This window comes from Amphiprion ocellaris, chromosome 10 (assembly GCF_022539595.1).
Source record: "Amphiprion ocellaris isolate individual 3 ecotype Okinawa chromosome 10, ASM2253959v1, whole genome shotgun sequence".
Lineage (NCBI taxonomy): Eukaryota > Metazoa > Chordata > Actinopteri > Pomacentridae > Amphiprion > Amphiprion ocellaris.
In genome coordinates, this window is record NC_072775.1 from 20,094,968 (window position 1) to 20,110,724 (window position 15,757).

Sequence of the window (15,757 nt, forward strand, 5' to 3'; positions counted from 1 at the left end):
AAAAACAATAATTCATTCAGTTGTCATACTAACTCTGTCTATAACAATTACTCACCTTCTTATATTACATTTCAATGTTGAATCAGGGTCAGTTTCATTTGCCATTTTATGACTAGAATTAACAACAAAACTTACTGATGTCAAAGTGAAGACAGATTTCTACTGTCATTTAATGAAAAAATTAAAATTTAAATAAGTAGATGCATAAGTGTTTATCCACTTCAAGTCAGTGTTTAGTTAATGCACATTCAGCTGCACATTCAGCTGCAATTAAAGCACTGAGTCTGTGCAAATAGAGGTCAGTCAGCCTTGCACTCCTGGACACTGGAATTTTACTTCATTCTCCTTTGCAAAACAGGTCAAGCTCTGTCAAAGTGCATGAGAGAACAGCCTCTTTGAAGTCTAACCACAAAGTCTCTATTTGATTGGGGTCTGCTTTCCAACTTGGACACTCCAGAACGTTCACCCAGTTGTCTTTAAATCATTTTTGTGTAGTTTTTGCTGTATGCTTCAGGTCATTGTCTCACTGGAAAACAAATCTTTCTTCTAAGTTACAGTTCTCTTGCAAACTGCATGAGGTTGTCCTCCAGGATTTCCATTTAGTTTGCTGCAGTCTTCCAGGGCTTGTTGCTGAGAAGCATCCTCACATCATGATGCTGCCACCACCATGCTTCATTTTGGCAATGGTGTACACCTAATAAAGTGTCTAATTTAATAGCAAGAGGGTTCAATTTTGGTCTCATCAGACCAAAGAACAATCTTCCAGCTGATTTCAGAGTCTCCAACAGGCCTTCTGGTGAACTCTCATGACTGTGGCTTTCTCTTTGCCAATTTCACTATAAATTTTTGATTGTTGAAGAATCTGGACAACAGTTTACCAACCTTAGCTGCTGAAGCATAATTGGCTGCACCTATAATAATTTAGGTGAGTCACTTTAAAAGGAGAGAAAACTTAGGCAATGATTTATTTTATACATTATATTTTTAATTAATGGACAGTACTTTGTAAAACTCAGTATTCATTTTGACATTTAGGAGTCTTTTGTGTGTGTACCAGGGTCACAATAAATGTCCTTATTTTTGCAAGAAAAGCATTTTTTTTCAGTGAAGATAACATTAAATTAATCATAAATATAGTCTAGACATTGTTCATGTGGTAAATGACTATTCTAGCTGGAAACGGCTGATTTTTAATGGAATATCTCCATAGGGGTACAGAGGAACATTTCCAGCAACCATCACTCCTGTGTTCTAATGCTACATTGTGTTAGCTAATGGTGTTGAAAGGCTAATTGATGATTAGAAAACCCTTGTGCAGTTATGTTAGCACATGAATAAAAATGAGTTTTCATAGAAAATCTGAAATTGTCTGGGTGACCCCAAACTTTTGAACGGTAGTGTGTATATGAATACTTCAGTGCACAGCAGAGAAAAACCAACCATACTGTTCATTTTGCTTCTACATCACTTTGCCAACTCTCTGATATTCTTGTAGATGTAAAACTGGTTTTATTTCTTTCTCTGTTTCAAATGGATACATTTATATTAAGCAATGACACATCGCTGTTACCATTTGAGTGTTTAATTAGTGCCAGATCTCCTCAAAGTACATCGTCTAGTCCAGGGTCTTGGACTTTTTCTTCCCACGTCAATTTTGTTCTCCACAAGCACATATTGAGCGGTAGGTTACATACAAATAGACCCTTATCTCAGGCAGCATTTATGCAAGGTCATTTGCAACAGCTGCTGCACACATTTAATGGCAGCCATTGGTTGTTAAGGCCATCTTTTTCTCTGCTGTCTGGCAGATTTCCACTGTGCGATTGTTTCAATTGTGAAGAGAAGATGGAAAAAGGTGAGTGTATGTGCACATCTGCTACCTCGCTACGTAACAGATAAAGAAGAACGCTGACTGTTGTGTTTATCACAGCCTTTCATATCAACATATTGCTTTAGGCTGTGAAGTGTTTGCTTTATTTATTTTTTCTGCAGGGTTAGTAGCTTAATAGAACAAAGCTTCGCCTGATACCTGCAGTGATTGCTCTAGCTGCCAAATTCACAGTCTTGTACACAAATATACCAGTTTGTGTTTCAGTAGAGATAACCGCACTCAAGCAAATGGTAGAGCTTTTTAATTTCTCCCCTTATTAAGTGAGCAATTTAAAACCTTGTGGACAAACAGCATTCAGTTTATCCTGGCACTAATAGAAATGTCTGCAATATAGTGTAGATGAAAAATAGCCAGGTCTGCAACAAAATAATTGTTTATTATTTCCGTTATGAGCTATACACATCTAAACTTCTGTAGACTTGAGGTTAACGTTGAATTTTTTGCTCAGTTACAGCCATTGACTTTTTCCTGTAGGTATAATAATTCAGATAGTGCTACAAATGTGCTTGTGCCAGTTTCTGAACATATATATAGCAAAACAAAATGCTTAGAGGCTGGAATAGCAATAAAATATCAGACTTCCAGTCTAATCGCTTGTTCAGCCTGTGTTATTGCATCGTCATTCCTGCGCTGCGCTGTCCAGTACAGTGTTGCATCTCTGCTCATTCTTTAACTTCTTGATATATGTGCTCTTAAATGTCAGCCGCTTTAATGCCGCGTTCAGCTCCTAACAGGGTAATCTGTTCTTTGAGGAACTTGCCAAATCTGCATAACTTGGGCATCACAAAGAATGACTTACTGTAATTGCTCCTTTTAGCTCTGCATTACATTACGGCGGTTTGCTTTTCATAGGAATTTCTGCTGAACTGTAGTAATTATAGCACATTATCTAATATCCAGCACTTAAGAGTCACATGGTGAGAGTGACAACAACAATGCTGCACTGTGTTCACAATCACTTGTCAAATTAGGGTAAACCTTTGTTCAGAGCAGTGGTTTGGTTCTCAAGGTGGAGGCTGTGAGATGGTTTCCAGAAAGCAAGTGGAATTTAAAAACAATTAGAAATAGCCTATTTTAAGCCTAACTGTTATAAAAGATTGAAAAAATGTGAGTCTGCTGCTCCTACATGCTGTATGTTCTCAGCATTACAGTTTATACATGGAGGTTAATTTGATGGATTCTGCTATTAGTTACTATTAATATGAAATAATATGATGCTCGTTAGGCTGTTGTATTCTTGTGTGCTGCTCTATGCTTGTGTTTGGATAAGTCTTAGTATGTGCGTGCCGCTGCTGGCAATGTTTGTATGCTTCAGCACCCTCTGGGGACAGCCAGGGTCTCTGACACTATTATTTTGGGGGTCAGGTGCAGAAAAGTTTGGGAAACCCTGGTTTAGTGTTTTTGAAGCACATTTTGTTGACAACAGACACAAAGCAAAGCAGGACAGCGGTATAAATCCCATTGTTTGTGAATATGCATTACGTATCTTCCTATCTAAATTATAACAATTACTGTGATTCAGTCAAAACCGCTAAAAGCCTTTGTCTTTCCTCCTGTTATCAGGATTTCTGATTTCTGTTAACATTCCATGCAGTAGCTTTTAGTCACATTTTTGGAAGACTAAACATTTTAATTTGCATCATACCAGATGCAGCTTTTATGGATTCATACACGTGGAATAGGAACTTACAAAAACAGAAATCTGTTCCAAGTAAAACATATAAGTACACTCAAATATATGGAATAATAGGAGAGTGCAGATTTTAATTTTTATTTAGTACTGCATTTGGTTGGAACACCTTCCTATGAGTAGAAAATTTAGCAAATCCAAACAAACTCTCCAGCTGTGTCAACATTCATTAGGGTTCTCTGGCCTGAGAATATTGTTGCAACTTCACAGTGTTAAACCATTATTTATCATGAAAAAACAGCTTGTACTGAACGTTGAATTTATAAAACCATGCTTTCTCAATCATATCTGGACTAGTTCTGAGGACACAGTTATTATATTTTGTCAGCTGTGGCACAAGTCTATAGCCTTGTGGTGTTTGGGGCCTGGAAATTTTTCACAACATTAGCTGATAGTTAAAAGTCAGATTCAGTTCTCCTTTAAAGAGAGTGCAGTGCTTAGCAGCGCCTCAAATATTACCCTTCCTTATTAATATTCACTGCATTACGCTGTGCATTCTACCATCCACTTGAAAGCCAATTACTGTTGAAAAGTCGACCACTCTCACCCTGCAATCTGCGACAACAGGCATACCTGCTGGTATGAATTTTGAATTTTAGTTTGCTAATGTTTACATGGGAAAATGTTACCAAAATGTAAAGAGAATGGAAATAAATGCAGCGTAAACAGTATTTGCATTCTGTCGCTGCACATGGAAATAGAATGCAAATTTATGCAACAATGACAATCTTTTATCAAGATGTAAATAAATGTTTGTATGTTTATTGCACTGAAGATGATTTAGTTATTCATCAGAATCTGCTTTTTATTTAGGTTTTAAATCATTGTGCAGTTAATGTGAAACATATATGCACTATTGTCACTGTTTGTTTTCTTTTCATATACATGGTTTGAGTTATTAGGGGTAGGAATCTTTGACAGTCTTGCTATTCGATTACGTTCTGGTACCATGATTCAGTTTAGAATCAGTTCTGGATTCAAAATGATCCTTAATTCAGTAAAGGAAAAAGTCACACTGTATTTTGGCTCTTATTCTGATGCTGTATGCCAAACCACTGACTCCTGTCCTGCTCACTGAGCTGCAAGTGAAACATAACTGACAGTTAGGCTCAGTGGATTTGATGAGGGTCAGCGTTTGACTAACTAAAATCAGAGACATTTATGTGAGTATTCATCTCTTATATTTTTTCGAGGTTGTTAGCTGACGGCATTAACTTTGAAACATCATCTTACAGTCTTCTGTTTGTGTCAGATTTAGGAAATGAAAATGTAATTTATTGGCCAACATCTCTGGCTTGCTGTTTTTGTGTAAAACAGAGGTTGGTGTGAGTATTCTTGGGGAAAAAAAATGGGAAAAAAATGGAGTGCTCCACTGTACTGCTGTTAACATTACGTATTTAGCAATGGAGAAACGTCTCTCTGTGGAGAAAAGCACTGCTAACTAAAGATCTGTACAGATGCAGGGCTTTTGAAACAGAGCTGACTATAGAATGGGTTATTTGTGGCTGCTTGAAGTTTTGTGAAGTGCTGCAGAGTGTGTTGGTCAGCTTGTTTCATTAGTTGGTGCAGGAGTTCAGTGCTCTGCTCTACTACTCTGTGATAAGGTACATAGTGTTCAGAAAGTGCTCAACTTCTTGTGAAGTCAAGTAATTTAATGGCTTCATTACCAAGTTGTTAAAGTCAAAATACACCCAAACACGTCCCTATGTTTTTAGATAAATATGTCCACACTGAACACCATCCATCAGCAGCCAGTGCTTTCATATTTAAGCTCCATCTTCAGCTCAGTGTTATCAACTGTCATCATTACTGGAATAGATCTTTTTTTTCCTGCAGAATTGATTAACTGTTATACAACATGAGAACCACAATATGTTTGTGAAATGATTTTTTCACCCACCAGTAGAGGTTGGTTCATGACCCTTAACATCGTGGGCACATTAGGTCAGGTGATAGTCAACCTCTATTACATCTGGCAGGGTCCACTAACAAAATCCAGCTCTTGGAGATGAGCTCGGTGTGGGCTGCATAGTGCGCAGTGCTCAGTGCATCCTTGTAATGTATACGTGTATACGTACGTTTTCTTGTCACTGCACACTGGTATGTATGGAATAGCGGTATTCAGCCAAATTCATACTTGCCTTCTGTTTAAAGCAGTAAAATGAGTCCTTGGAGAAGTATTTGTAGTTCAATGATTGTCAGCAACGTTGACCTACCTGGCACTGTTTGTGGATGAGGACATATTATAACTCTCACATGTTAAGTGAGCACAGCGTCATCTGTCACAGTTTTTATTTTTTTTTAGCACATTAATCATTACAAGTCATGACTGTGAATACAAAGGAGTGCAGCCGAGTTTTATACATTTTAAAATATGCAGAGAACAGCAAGCCCTGAGTCAAGCACAAACCACTTGCAAATTCAAACATCTTAGTCAAGTCAAAGACATTTTGACAAGGAATAGCATTAGATTTATTTGAGGTGTCATGATGTTATGAATTATTAAAGTGGCTTTTAATGCTGTTTTGATTTTTGCGTGGACGACTTTTATATGAGACAAAAAAAGGCAGCATCTTGTGTTACCTCAGACTGGTGAACATATTGTAAGTCTTAGCAGTCCCTGCACTGTGAAAATGGATTCAGAACGACAATATTCTGTCACCTCAAACATCATGTTACATTTCCCTCGGAGAGCTTTTTTTTTTTTTTTTTTTTTTTTTAAATTGCATCGACACTGTGACAATGTATGGTTGACATTGCCTTTCTCAGTTTGCAGATGAGTTTTTTTTGTACTTCTGTATACATTGTATACCTCTGTAGTATTGTGGCTAGTGGTTGTTATGGCCTCTGTGCTTGGTAACCAAGGTAGAATATTGATTTAGTCCTTAAGGCCTGTGGTCATACGCTTGGCAGTTCACCTATTGTTATGATAATAAGTCATTCCCACCCAGCCAATGAGTGATAATCTTGTTTGGTCCTAGGAGAAATTAAAAGGTTTTTCAGAGTGGCGTGGTGAACTTTTAACCCCAATAAAATCGCCAACTCCATTACTGGTGAAGCCTCAAAATTTCATGTAGTCCAACACAGCGAACCGAGGACTGCTTTGGTCAGAATGAAATGCTTTTTTGGATTACGCCATTGCTTGGAACCACACAAAAGAAGATTTATATTTTAAAAAATACATACAAAAAAATGGCAAATTGTAAGATGAGCTAATTAATCAATCATATTTAATAAGTAAGAAATTGTTTAACCAGATGGTTTGGAAAATGTATTTGCCTGTTTAATTTATTCATGTTTTGTAATGAAATATTTCTTGTCATGACAAGGTTACAATGTGGACATTTCTGGAACATGGTTTAGCTCTGATTATGTAATAAACATTGCAACCTGTAGCGTTCTTTGCGAGCAAACATGCTGATGGCAGAGGGGCTGTAGGAGCAGATTAGAGAATAATACCACGGCGAAGGTGGTGTCCAGATTGAGAGACTTCCCCTGTGAGCACAGACACACAAGCAAAGCAGCCATTCAGCAGTGGGATGGATCCTGACTACTAAAGAGGAAGAGGGAGAGAGAGGGAGGCTGAAAGAGAGAGAGACAGACACAGAGAGAGAGAGTGCAAGAAATGGGGGAGTGGTGGGAGAGAGAGAGAGAGAGAGAGAGAGAGAGAGAGAGAGAGAGGAAGCAAGAAAGAGAGTGAAAGGCTCCACACGGCAGAATATAAATCTGTATGTTAACAGGACTAAAGCTTTGGGGTCTTGAAGCGGCTTTAGTGGTTGTGCTGGTGGGGGGTGGCCATAGAGCATCAAGAGGTGGTCTTCCCTATTAACTGAGGATCTGTGCAAATAAGGAAGTGGAAGCCGCGGAATCTGTGAACGCCGGTTGTCAAGCACAGTGGTGGGCTGTTCGGAGGTCTCTGACCCCCTCATTTTCATTTCTGGAAGAAAAGGGAAGCGCAAAAGAGACACGAGAGAAAAAGGAAGGTGGCAGCGAGGGACCAGTGAGCCATTTCTCTCTTTATTACCTTCATTCACAAAACCATCGCATCCCATTATCACAGCGATGTAGAGGCATTCTCTCCGATTGGAGGAGGAAGGGTCCCATTGACTGCTGAGGCTTAGCACCTCTCTCCAAACGCTAGCCCTTTTCATTGCAGTCCCCCCCATCTCATCTCTCGCTTCTATCCTTACGTCTGCTGTTTTCTCTGTTCCCTCTTTTTCTTGTCCCTTTTCACACCACTCAGGAATCAGGAGGCATTGCGTTTTGGTTGAAGTGGGTGTTTCTGTCATTGTGTTTGGTGCCGCTACAAAGGACAGCTGAGCGGGGAGTGTGAGAGAAAGCTTTGGAGATAATAAAACAGCAGCCTGAAAGAAAAAGGGGGAACCTGGGACTAAAGGAACAGCTGACAACCAATGGAATGCGAACTGTGATGAAAAGAAAACTGTTACAGAGACTGACAACCATTTTAAGGTAGCTATTTATTGAGACCATTACCACTTCTGGAGGGAATAAAGAAGCAGTGTACGAAACCAACACTGCTGGTTGGATTCTGCTATTCCTGTTGCTAAGCAAAGTCTCTAACCTGAAGTTCTTGGAGAGACAGTACTGAGCATCACTCTACAGCCATGAAAGGAAGCTCAGAGGAAAGCATTGAAAGCGTCAGGCCCTCCAACCTGCAAGCTTTCGCTAACATTTCCACCCTACATGGTATGAGTCATATATTCGCCTATGGGCACATGACATTCCGTCGATTTCTTTGGACTCTCTCATTTCTGGGTTCACTAAGCTTATTGATGCTGGTCTGCATGGATCGAGTGTCGTATTATCTGGAGTACCCTCACGTCACCAAGCTGGATGAAGTGGCGGCAACAAACCTCACCTTCCCAGCAGTTACCTTCTGCAACCTCAATGAGTTCCGCTTCTCCAAAATCACCAGAAATGACCTCTATCATGTGGGAGAGCTGCTGGCCCTCCTCAACAATAACTACCAAATAGCCAACCCACACTTGGCTGAGCCCGAAGTACTGGCTGCCCTAAAGGATAAGGCAAACTTCCAGAACTTCAAGCCCAAACTGTTCAACATGACTGATTTCTATAACCGAACTGGTCATGACATCAATGACATGCTGCTGCAGTGCACCTTCCGAGGAGAGGATTGCTACCCGGTAAACTTCACCACAGTAAGTAGCCATGCTCTTATCTGGATGTGCTGTAATTCTGCACAGTATGTCTGCTGTTCTATTTCCTGCCACATCTGACAGTCTGCCGCTTTCTTTTATGTTCAATGAGCTTCGACTCAGTTTCAGTGTGACTGGTGCAATTCATTTGAAACAGATGTCTGACTTCAATGCATTTGCTCTTGGAAGACAGAGCAGTGTCGATGCTGTGGTTGTTACTTCTAAAGTGGTCTGAATGCTTGGTAAAGCTGTTATTGTCGGTGCTGAATTGTGTTCTGTAGCTGATGCTTTTTCAAAGAGCAAATAATGTATACGACTTGTGATAAGGTCCTGAGGTGAAATGCTGCCATTACTTGCTCAGTCATCTCTGAAGACAGCATGACTTCCAAGAATACAGAAAACATTTTACTAGGTGCTGCACTGAGGTCAGATAGAAAGTTCAAGTCTTTTAACAAATCTGACGGATCCTTTTCCGAAACTGTTCAATTTGAGGTTCATAGCTGAATATTGCCTTGCTATGAAGTCCACTGTGTCTGTTTTCATGATTTCCATGTTGTTTATTTTGATTGTTCAAGTATTCATCAGTGCTTCTCCAAATAATTTCTCAAACACTGTATTGTAATACATTTAGAGTCTCACAAAGATTCATTTAGAAATCATTCAGAAAAAGGTGCTATGGGGTTCAGCAAGCATTTCTACTCTGTGCTTTGATTCATTCTACTCTCCATTTGGCAATCACGCATAACTCCTGATTCACTGTGCAGCATGAATGAAATTCACTAAAATGTAAAGTGCTTCCCTTTGTTTGTGTGTTATCAGGAGTCCATTTGAAGACATTATTGTGGTTGATAATACATAACTAAGTCATAATGAGAGAGAGAACTGAAAAGACATTTAAAATAGGCATTGTAGTATCACGTGGGCCCCACTACTGTTTCATTAGTGAATTAAAAGTAGTGGAATAAATTCGTTAAAGAAGAGCCCTTCATCTAGGTCATGTGAAATAATGTATCCTCAGAGATTTGAACACACCCAAGTACTGCAACTGCACCATAACGTACACAATGAAATGTGTCTGCATATTCTTAGTGAGTGGCGCTTACAGTAAATGACTGTTTAACTGCTTTTACTATTTTTTATTTATTTTTTTTTTACTGTAGTTTATCTGAAATTTGTGTGTAATCTGATTATTCTATAAACATTTTCCATGTAATGCAAAATGTGTTCTCCACTTGTGCTTTTATCTAATCTAGGAAGGCAAGTTTAAGTTTAATCAGGCTGTTTAATTACTATTGGCCCATTTTATTTGAGTGAAATACAGACCCAGCAAATCTCCCCTTGGCTCAGCCTGGACTCTTCGTTACTTTATTCAAACAAGAATGCTGCAAATTGGCCACTGAATATATAAAAAGTAACGACTCAGTCTTGCTTGTTTTTGTTTCACTTCCGATCCTTATTTTAGCATTTTATTTTATTATTCTCACTGCCTCTGTCCCTTATCCAATCTCTTAATGTGGAGGTTTGATAGAGTAACACCTAACTTACTTCTCAATTCAGCCCATCCACTCTCAAAAATCCGATCGCTTATCTACGTTGTATCTTTAATCAACCCTGAAAGAAATCCCACTAGATGGCCAGTTTTTAAGTGACTGACTCTGCAATCTTCAGAGCTGATCAAAGCTCCTCTCTGCTGTAGGAGGAGATAAAACACTAATTTAATATTGCTTTTCAGTCTTATTTCTTTTCAATTTGTGTCGCAAATATTGCACATCGGGAACGTCTTCATTTACATGTTTGTTTCCAAGCAGCGCTCAAGAGTGTCTTGAGAAACAAACCATTCAGGGGAAGCTAATTGCTGTTGTATTGCTTGATTGGAAATACTTGCAGTGTCAAATGAGCTGGTAGAGAAATTTAATGGATATGCTACATGTTGACTTGTCGTCGGGTAAATATGGTGGTCCGGAGAACTGTGAACTTTTTCCTGTCCAGTAATTACACTAAGATTCAGATTTGTGCGGTCTTGTTGATACTCAGAGTGGTTAAAGTAGTGCCACACCACGCTGCATTATGCTCTCAGTGGGCAGAAATGTGTTTGTCAGGACTTGGATGAGTGCCAGTACGCCATACCCATCTAGCAGAGTGTTTGGTGCTATATCTGATAATAATCTCACACAAGTAACTGCAAACACTGCTGCTTGCTCGCTAATGGAGTAACGGAGTTCATAACCTGCCTTGGTGGGGAAAAACACTTCCAGCGTGGTGTTTATCAGAAATCTTCAGCAGAAAGCACAAATTCAAGATATGCTCCTAATATAGAAGTTTGCATTTGGTTGACTTTATCTGCTAATATGTGTGTCGGGTTGCTTCCTTATCCACACGCAGAATCACTATTCACTGGCAGTATACTGATATTTAGATGACTGCTACAGGAAGTTTTCAATTATTCAAATTCCCTCACAGACGTGTTGAGAGGAAGATTTACAATGCAAAGGACTGTGGGAGTGATGAGCTTTGACCTTGAATAAATGAAGGAAGAATTCCATTAAGTCTGGGTTATGATGCAGTTGGGAAACAAAGCATACAAAATGTTTTGCATTGTAATGGATGGGTGGGCAACGGGGGGAATGGCAATTTGTTTTTCAAAAGCCATTGACCACTTTAATCCCTCCTGCTGATTTTATGAATCATATGTTACCAATCTCATGACAAAGTTTGATTGTTCTTTTTGCCCATCCACGGCCCGAAGTGGAGCAGCTTTTGTGCGACTGGTTGGTTGAAATCTAATAAAGCTGCTTGAATTTGTCAAGACATGAAAGTTACGAAGGAAGCATTGTTGCTTCTGAAGCTTGACAGCTGAAAGGTGTCACATCTTTCCAGACAGTGTTGAATTTGAGGTGTCTGAATGGGCCGTTACTGAAAACTTTCCAGGGTGGAGGATGAACATTCACACACACTTTATGTTTACTGACCAGTTCTGCAGATGGGAACGCACATCCAGGAACTGTACTTCTCATTCTAGCACTCCTTGTTCTACTATTTGTGGCACTTTTCATGCAAATAATCCAATACAACGCTATCAGTGGGAGATCATCTGAAAGTGTATGTTGTTATCCCCATTTTTGAAACCATATTGCATTTCTTTGCCTCCTTGATGGTTGACTTTTCACTCAATATGATTCTTACCAGCACGGTCAGAATTTCCATCATAAGCGCTGTTTTTAAGAAAGCCTGACTGGGCCCTTAGGTCAGGCTTTATTTTTAAAATCCAGTTTCTTAAGGGCAGTTTTTATTTCTTTTGAATATCGTGGTTCAAGATGAGTATATTCTGTAACCTTGATTCTTACATTCCGCAGTGAGGTGACACTTGAGAATGATGTAACACATTTAGGAAAAACTCTGAAGTGTAAATATCTACTTCCAACCTCATGTGAACCAAATTAAATTTGACTTTTTGCCACCAGCAAAAATCCATCTAAAAACTTTAATTCAACACACTAGGAATGATATTTTTTTTTACAACAAATTCATATGTTTAGGACTTAACTGAGTTTAAATGGCTGTTTTCAAGAAAATGACCTTCACAAATATGTATTTACTGACTCGCCGTGACTCTGAGAATCGTGTGACTAACGCTATGTAAATGGCACCTCAGTCAATGATAGAGTGCAGCTAGTGCACCAGCGGTTTATTATCATAATCTGATGGTGTGGATATAGTGCCCCATTCTTTAGTCTTGACAGGTCATGACAAGTCCCTCTAGGCTACATTTCTATCCATTTCTTACACAGTGTGTAAAATCAGTATTCATCATCAGATTTTGCTGAAGCTCAGTCTTTAAGATGTGAGTTGTCTTTCATCTTATCATCCAGATGACAGCAGGTGCCGAGGGGATAAAACATGGCTACAGCTCAGGCTGACACAGTGTGACCTGTGGATGTACACATGGAAGAAAGAAGTTTTAAGGCAGAAGTTCTCAACATTTGAAGGGTTATTTGATGGCGGGGCCAGACAATGTCTTTCTTAGCCACTACCACTGCGGGCATTTATACACCTGCATGTTGGCTGTGGGGTGTATGGTGGTTGGTCTGTGGAACGAGAGTACAACATGCTGTAAAACTCACCTGAAGTCATTTTAGAATGGTCGTAATTCCATCGTGTGTTGAGCAGGTTTTTTTTGTTTTTTATTTGCAGCACTCTGCGGCAGCTGCGTTGGCAGAGTAAAATATCACAGTTCAGCAGATGGTGATGCAGATTCTCTTACTAATAACTAATGATTAGCCGGAAGAAACCCTGTGAAATGCATCACTGTCCCAACTGTTTCATAGCCAGATTTAGCGTTTATTGTGAATAAAACTGTTCATTATTTTTTTATAAACAGAATAAAATTTAAAACATTGACATCTTAGCACCTAATAAATTTGTTATTGACAATATTTTAGCAAACAGTTGCTTATTCACACATTTAGAAGACAGCAAGCAGCATTTCTGTGTGTTTATAGCATTGTGTCTGACCCCCTGCTGCATAGAGCTCTGATATTCTCTCCACCATTAAATCGGTTTTGGTCTCTAACGACTCTTTCTGTCATTTGATAAAAAATGTTAAGCTTTTAAGCTGCCATATGCTCCACTATGTAGTTGTCTGTCTGTGTTAAATTGCTGGTCAGGTAGTTTACAGCCTGTTTCTCAGAGCTTTTTTTGCTAAAAGCAGCTGCCTGTGTGTAGCTGGAAACAGTATTGATGGCAGCAGTGAGAGTAACTGTAGTAACAGAAAAGATGCTAGAATTCTTTATAGAAATGACGGAAATGGCAGAGTTGAATGATAATTCTCTGTAGATTTGTTACTATGCATATCTGCTTTATTATTTTATCTTTTTATCCTTAAAGAATATTGATTAGTGCAGCTTTAAAACTAATCATTACGCAGGTGCTTTTGTTGCTATGTCTGCTGTTGGGACTTCTGCACGCCCAAATATTGGCAGCGACTGTTAAATTCCAGCATCAGTCCGAGTCTAATCGATGCACATGCTCAGACATTTGTTTACATATCCTCTTTCCATGTGTACATACAGCTGACACTGCCACATGAAGCCTTATGTAAACATACACAGAGGAAGCAAAGACTCCACAAACCTGTTTCCTGTCAATTTGCATCAGTAAAAAAATCTAAGTGCTTCAGCGGCCACTGAGCAAACCTGCCTTAGTTGTTTTGTTAAGTGGATATGTGGGCTGACTTTGTGAAACAAGGCTATCCTCAGACTTCAGCTAGCTCTGACAAGTAGTCTTTAAATCTGCATCATTAAGTCGATTGGCTTTAGTAAAACGATAAATTCATGTGTCCACACTGTGCCACAGCTGCAGAAGCAGCTGATATGTGAACACAGCGAAAGCAAGCGACAGTGTCAGGAAAAAAGGAAAGGAGACACTCCACTGAGTAATGTTTCATGAGTTTTTTTAAGAGGAGGTGAGTTATGAGAACTTCGCAGAGTATAGCAGACACACTCTGTATAAACTCAGGAACAGATGGAGAAAGGAAAACAGGAGAACATGTGGGCATATCTGGAAAGTAAGATAAATTACATGTATTCTACAAATACACCCAGGCTGAAGACAAATCCGTAACAGTTCCTGTGTTTTACCTAACTGACAAATTCAAATATCATCTTGCCCGACAGAAGTATAAAGTATTTAGAACATTTACAGATTGCGGGGATGTTTCACTTTCCAGGAGGTAGAGATTCTTCATGTGGAGATACACAAGCCAGAATTATTTTTTATGGCTAAATATCAGCCTCAGGTTCTTCATCAAACATACTCTGTAACATAGTTATTTAAGAAATGTGTTACGACAAATGATAAGGCTCCTCTCAGCTTATGTGGGGATGAATGAATGGTGACATGGTCTAAATTAACACTCCTAAGAAGCAACAGTGTGAATGCTAATCTTCAAATAAAGATGGCGCAGACAGTACAGAATACTGAGATCTGTTGTTGAAGAAGTAATGGACCCAGCGTCACCTTGCCAACATGGCTTAGAGCTTAAATCCCTGAGCAGGCCTCCATCCTTCAAGTTAATTATTGTGGATCAGCACCCTGCCACCAGTTACAGTACAACCCTACAGTTAACATCAAGGCACAGAAAGAGTATCTGTGTGTTTGGTAAACGACAGTGTTTCTGACAGGGACAAGGAAGTCTGTTTTTTACTCTTGCCGTTTCATTTACAAGTATCAAGTCAGATCTGAAAATAGAAAAGAGAGAGAGAAAAACTTCATTACATTTGATGCAGTTACTTTGGAGTTCAGTAATGTTCAGCGAGCATAGATTGAGTGAAGCGACTCCTGAAATTCACAACAGGCAGAGATGGAGCAATGTGTGTATGCAGGTATGAGTTATACCCACCTGCAGGCACAGGGATTTACCGTTTACCTGCCTAAAAATAGCTGTATATATCATTGTTCGACTTGTAGAGCAAAGCTGCAGCCAGTCATGTTACAATCTTCCATATTATATAGAATGCCCATGGTAGACTTTTGTTCAATTATCTTAGCCTTCAAGGCAATACTTCCATCCAGACAGCATGCTGTCCAGGGATGAAGCGCTATCTGGGGATAAACTCAAGGAACTAAAGTCCATTACCTTCCTATCCTCAATAACCTGAAAAAATCATGGAAAAATATAAAATATTTAGGTTTAACAGCTAATATATGCACCAGGTCTATGCACCAGCTAAGACACCACTACAGCGCTGACTGTAGGTCAATTAATCCTAGGACCTCTGTGACCCGAGCTTGAACCACACTTAAAAAGTAACACATCACTGTTGCAGCAACAGAGCACTGAAAAACGTGGAGGGCAAGTGTAATAATTTTTATGGTTTGTTTAGTCATAATTGCTGAATTATTATTTTGTGACCTGAACTTCCCAGGCATGCTGGTTAAAAGTTAGAAATTTTGCTATAGCGTCACATTCAGACATTTGTACAGTCAGTTCCAAAAGTTTTG

The 15,757-nt window shown here is 39.2% G+C and overlaps 1 protein-coding gene across 2 annotated transcripts in view; it reads left to right on the forward strand.

Annotated features, from left to right (window-relative positions):
• The first annotated feature begins 7,247 nt into the window (after positions 1–7,247).
• asic1c (acid-sensing (proton-gated) ion channel 1c) overlaps positions 7,248–15,757 on the forward strand; it is a 118,603-nt gene continuing 110,093 nt past the window's right edge. The window contains exon 1 of one of the 2 annotated variants that reach the window (XM_023270360.3): positions 7,248–8,761. In XM_023270360.3, coding sequence (XP_023126128.1) covers positions 8,207–8,761 — 555 coding nt within the window. In that variant the 5' untranslated portion in view covers positions 7,248–8,206. The remainder of the gene's footprint in view (positions 8,762–15,757) is intronic. The other variant, XM_023270359.3, reaches the window with a different exon arrangement.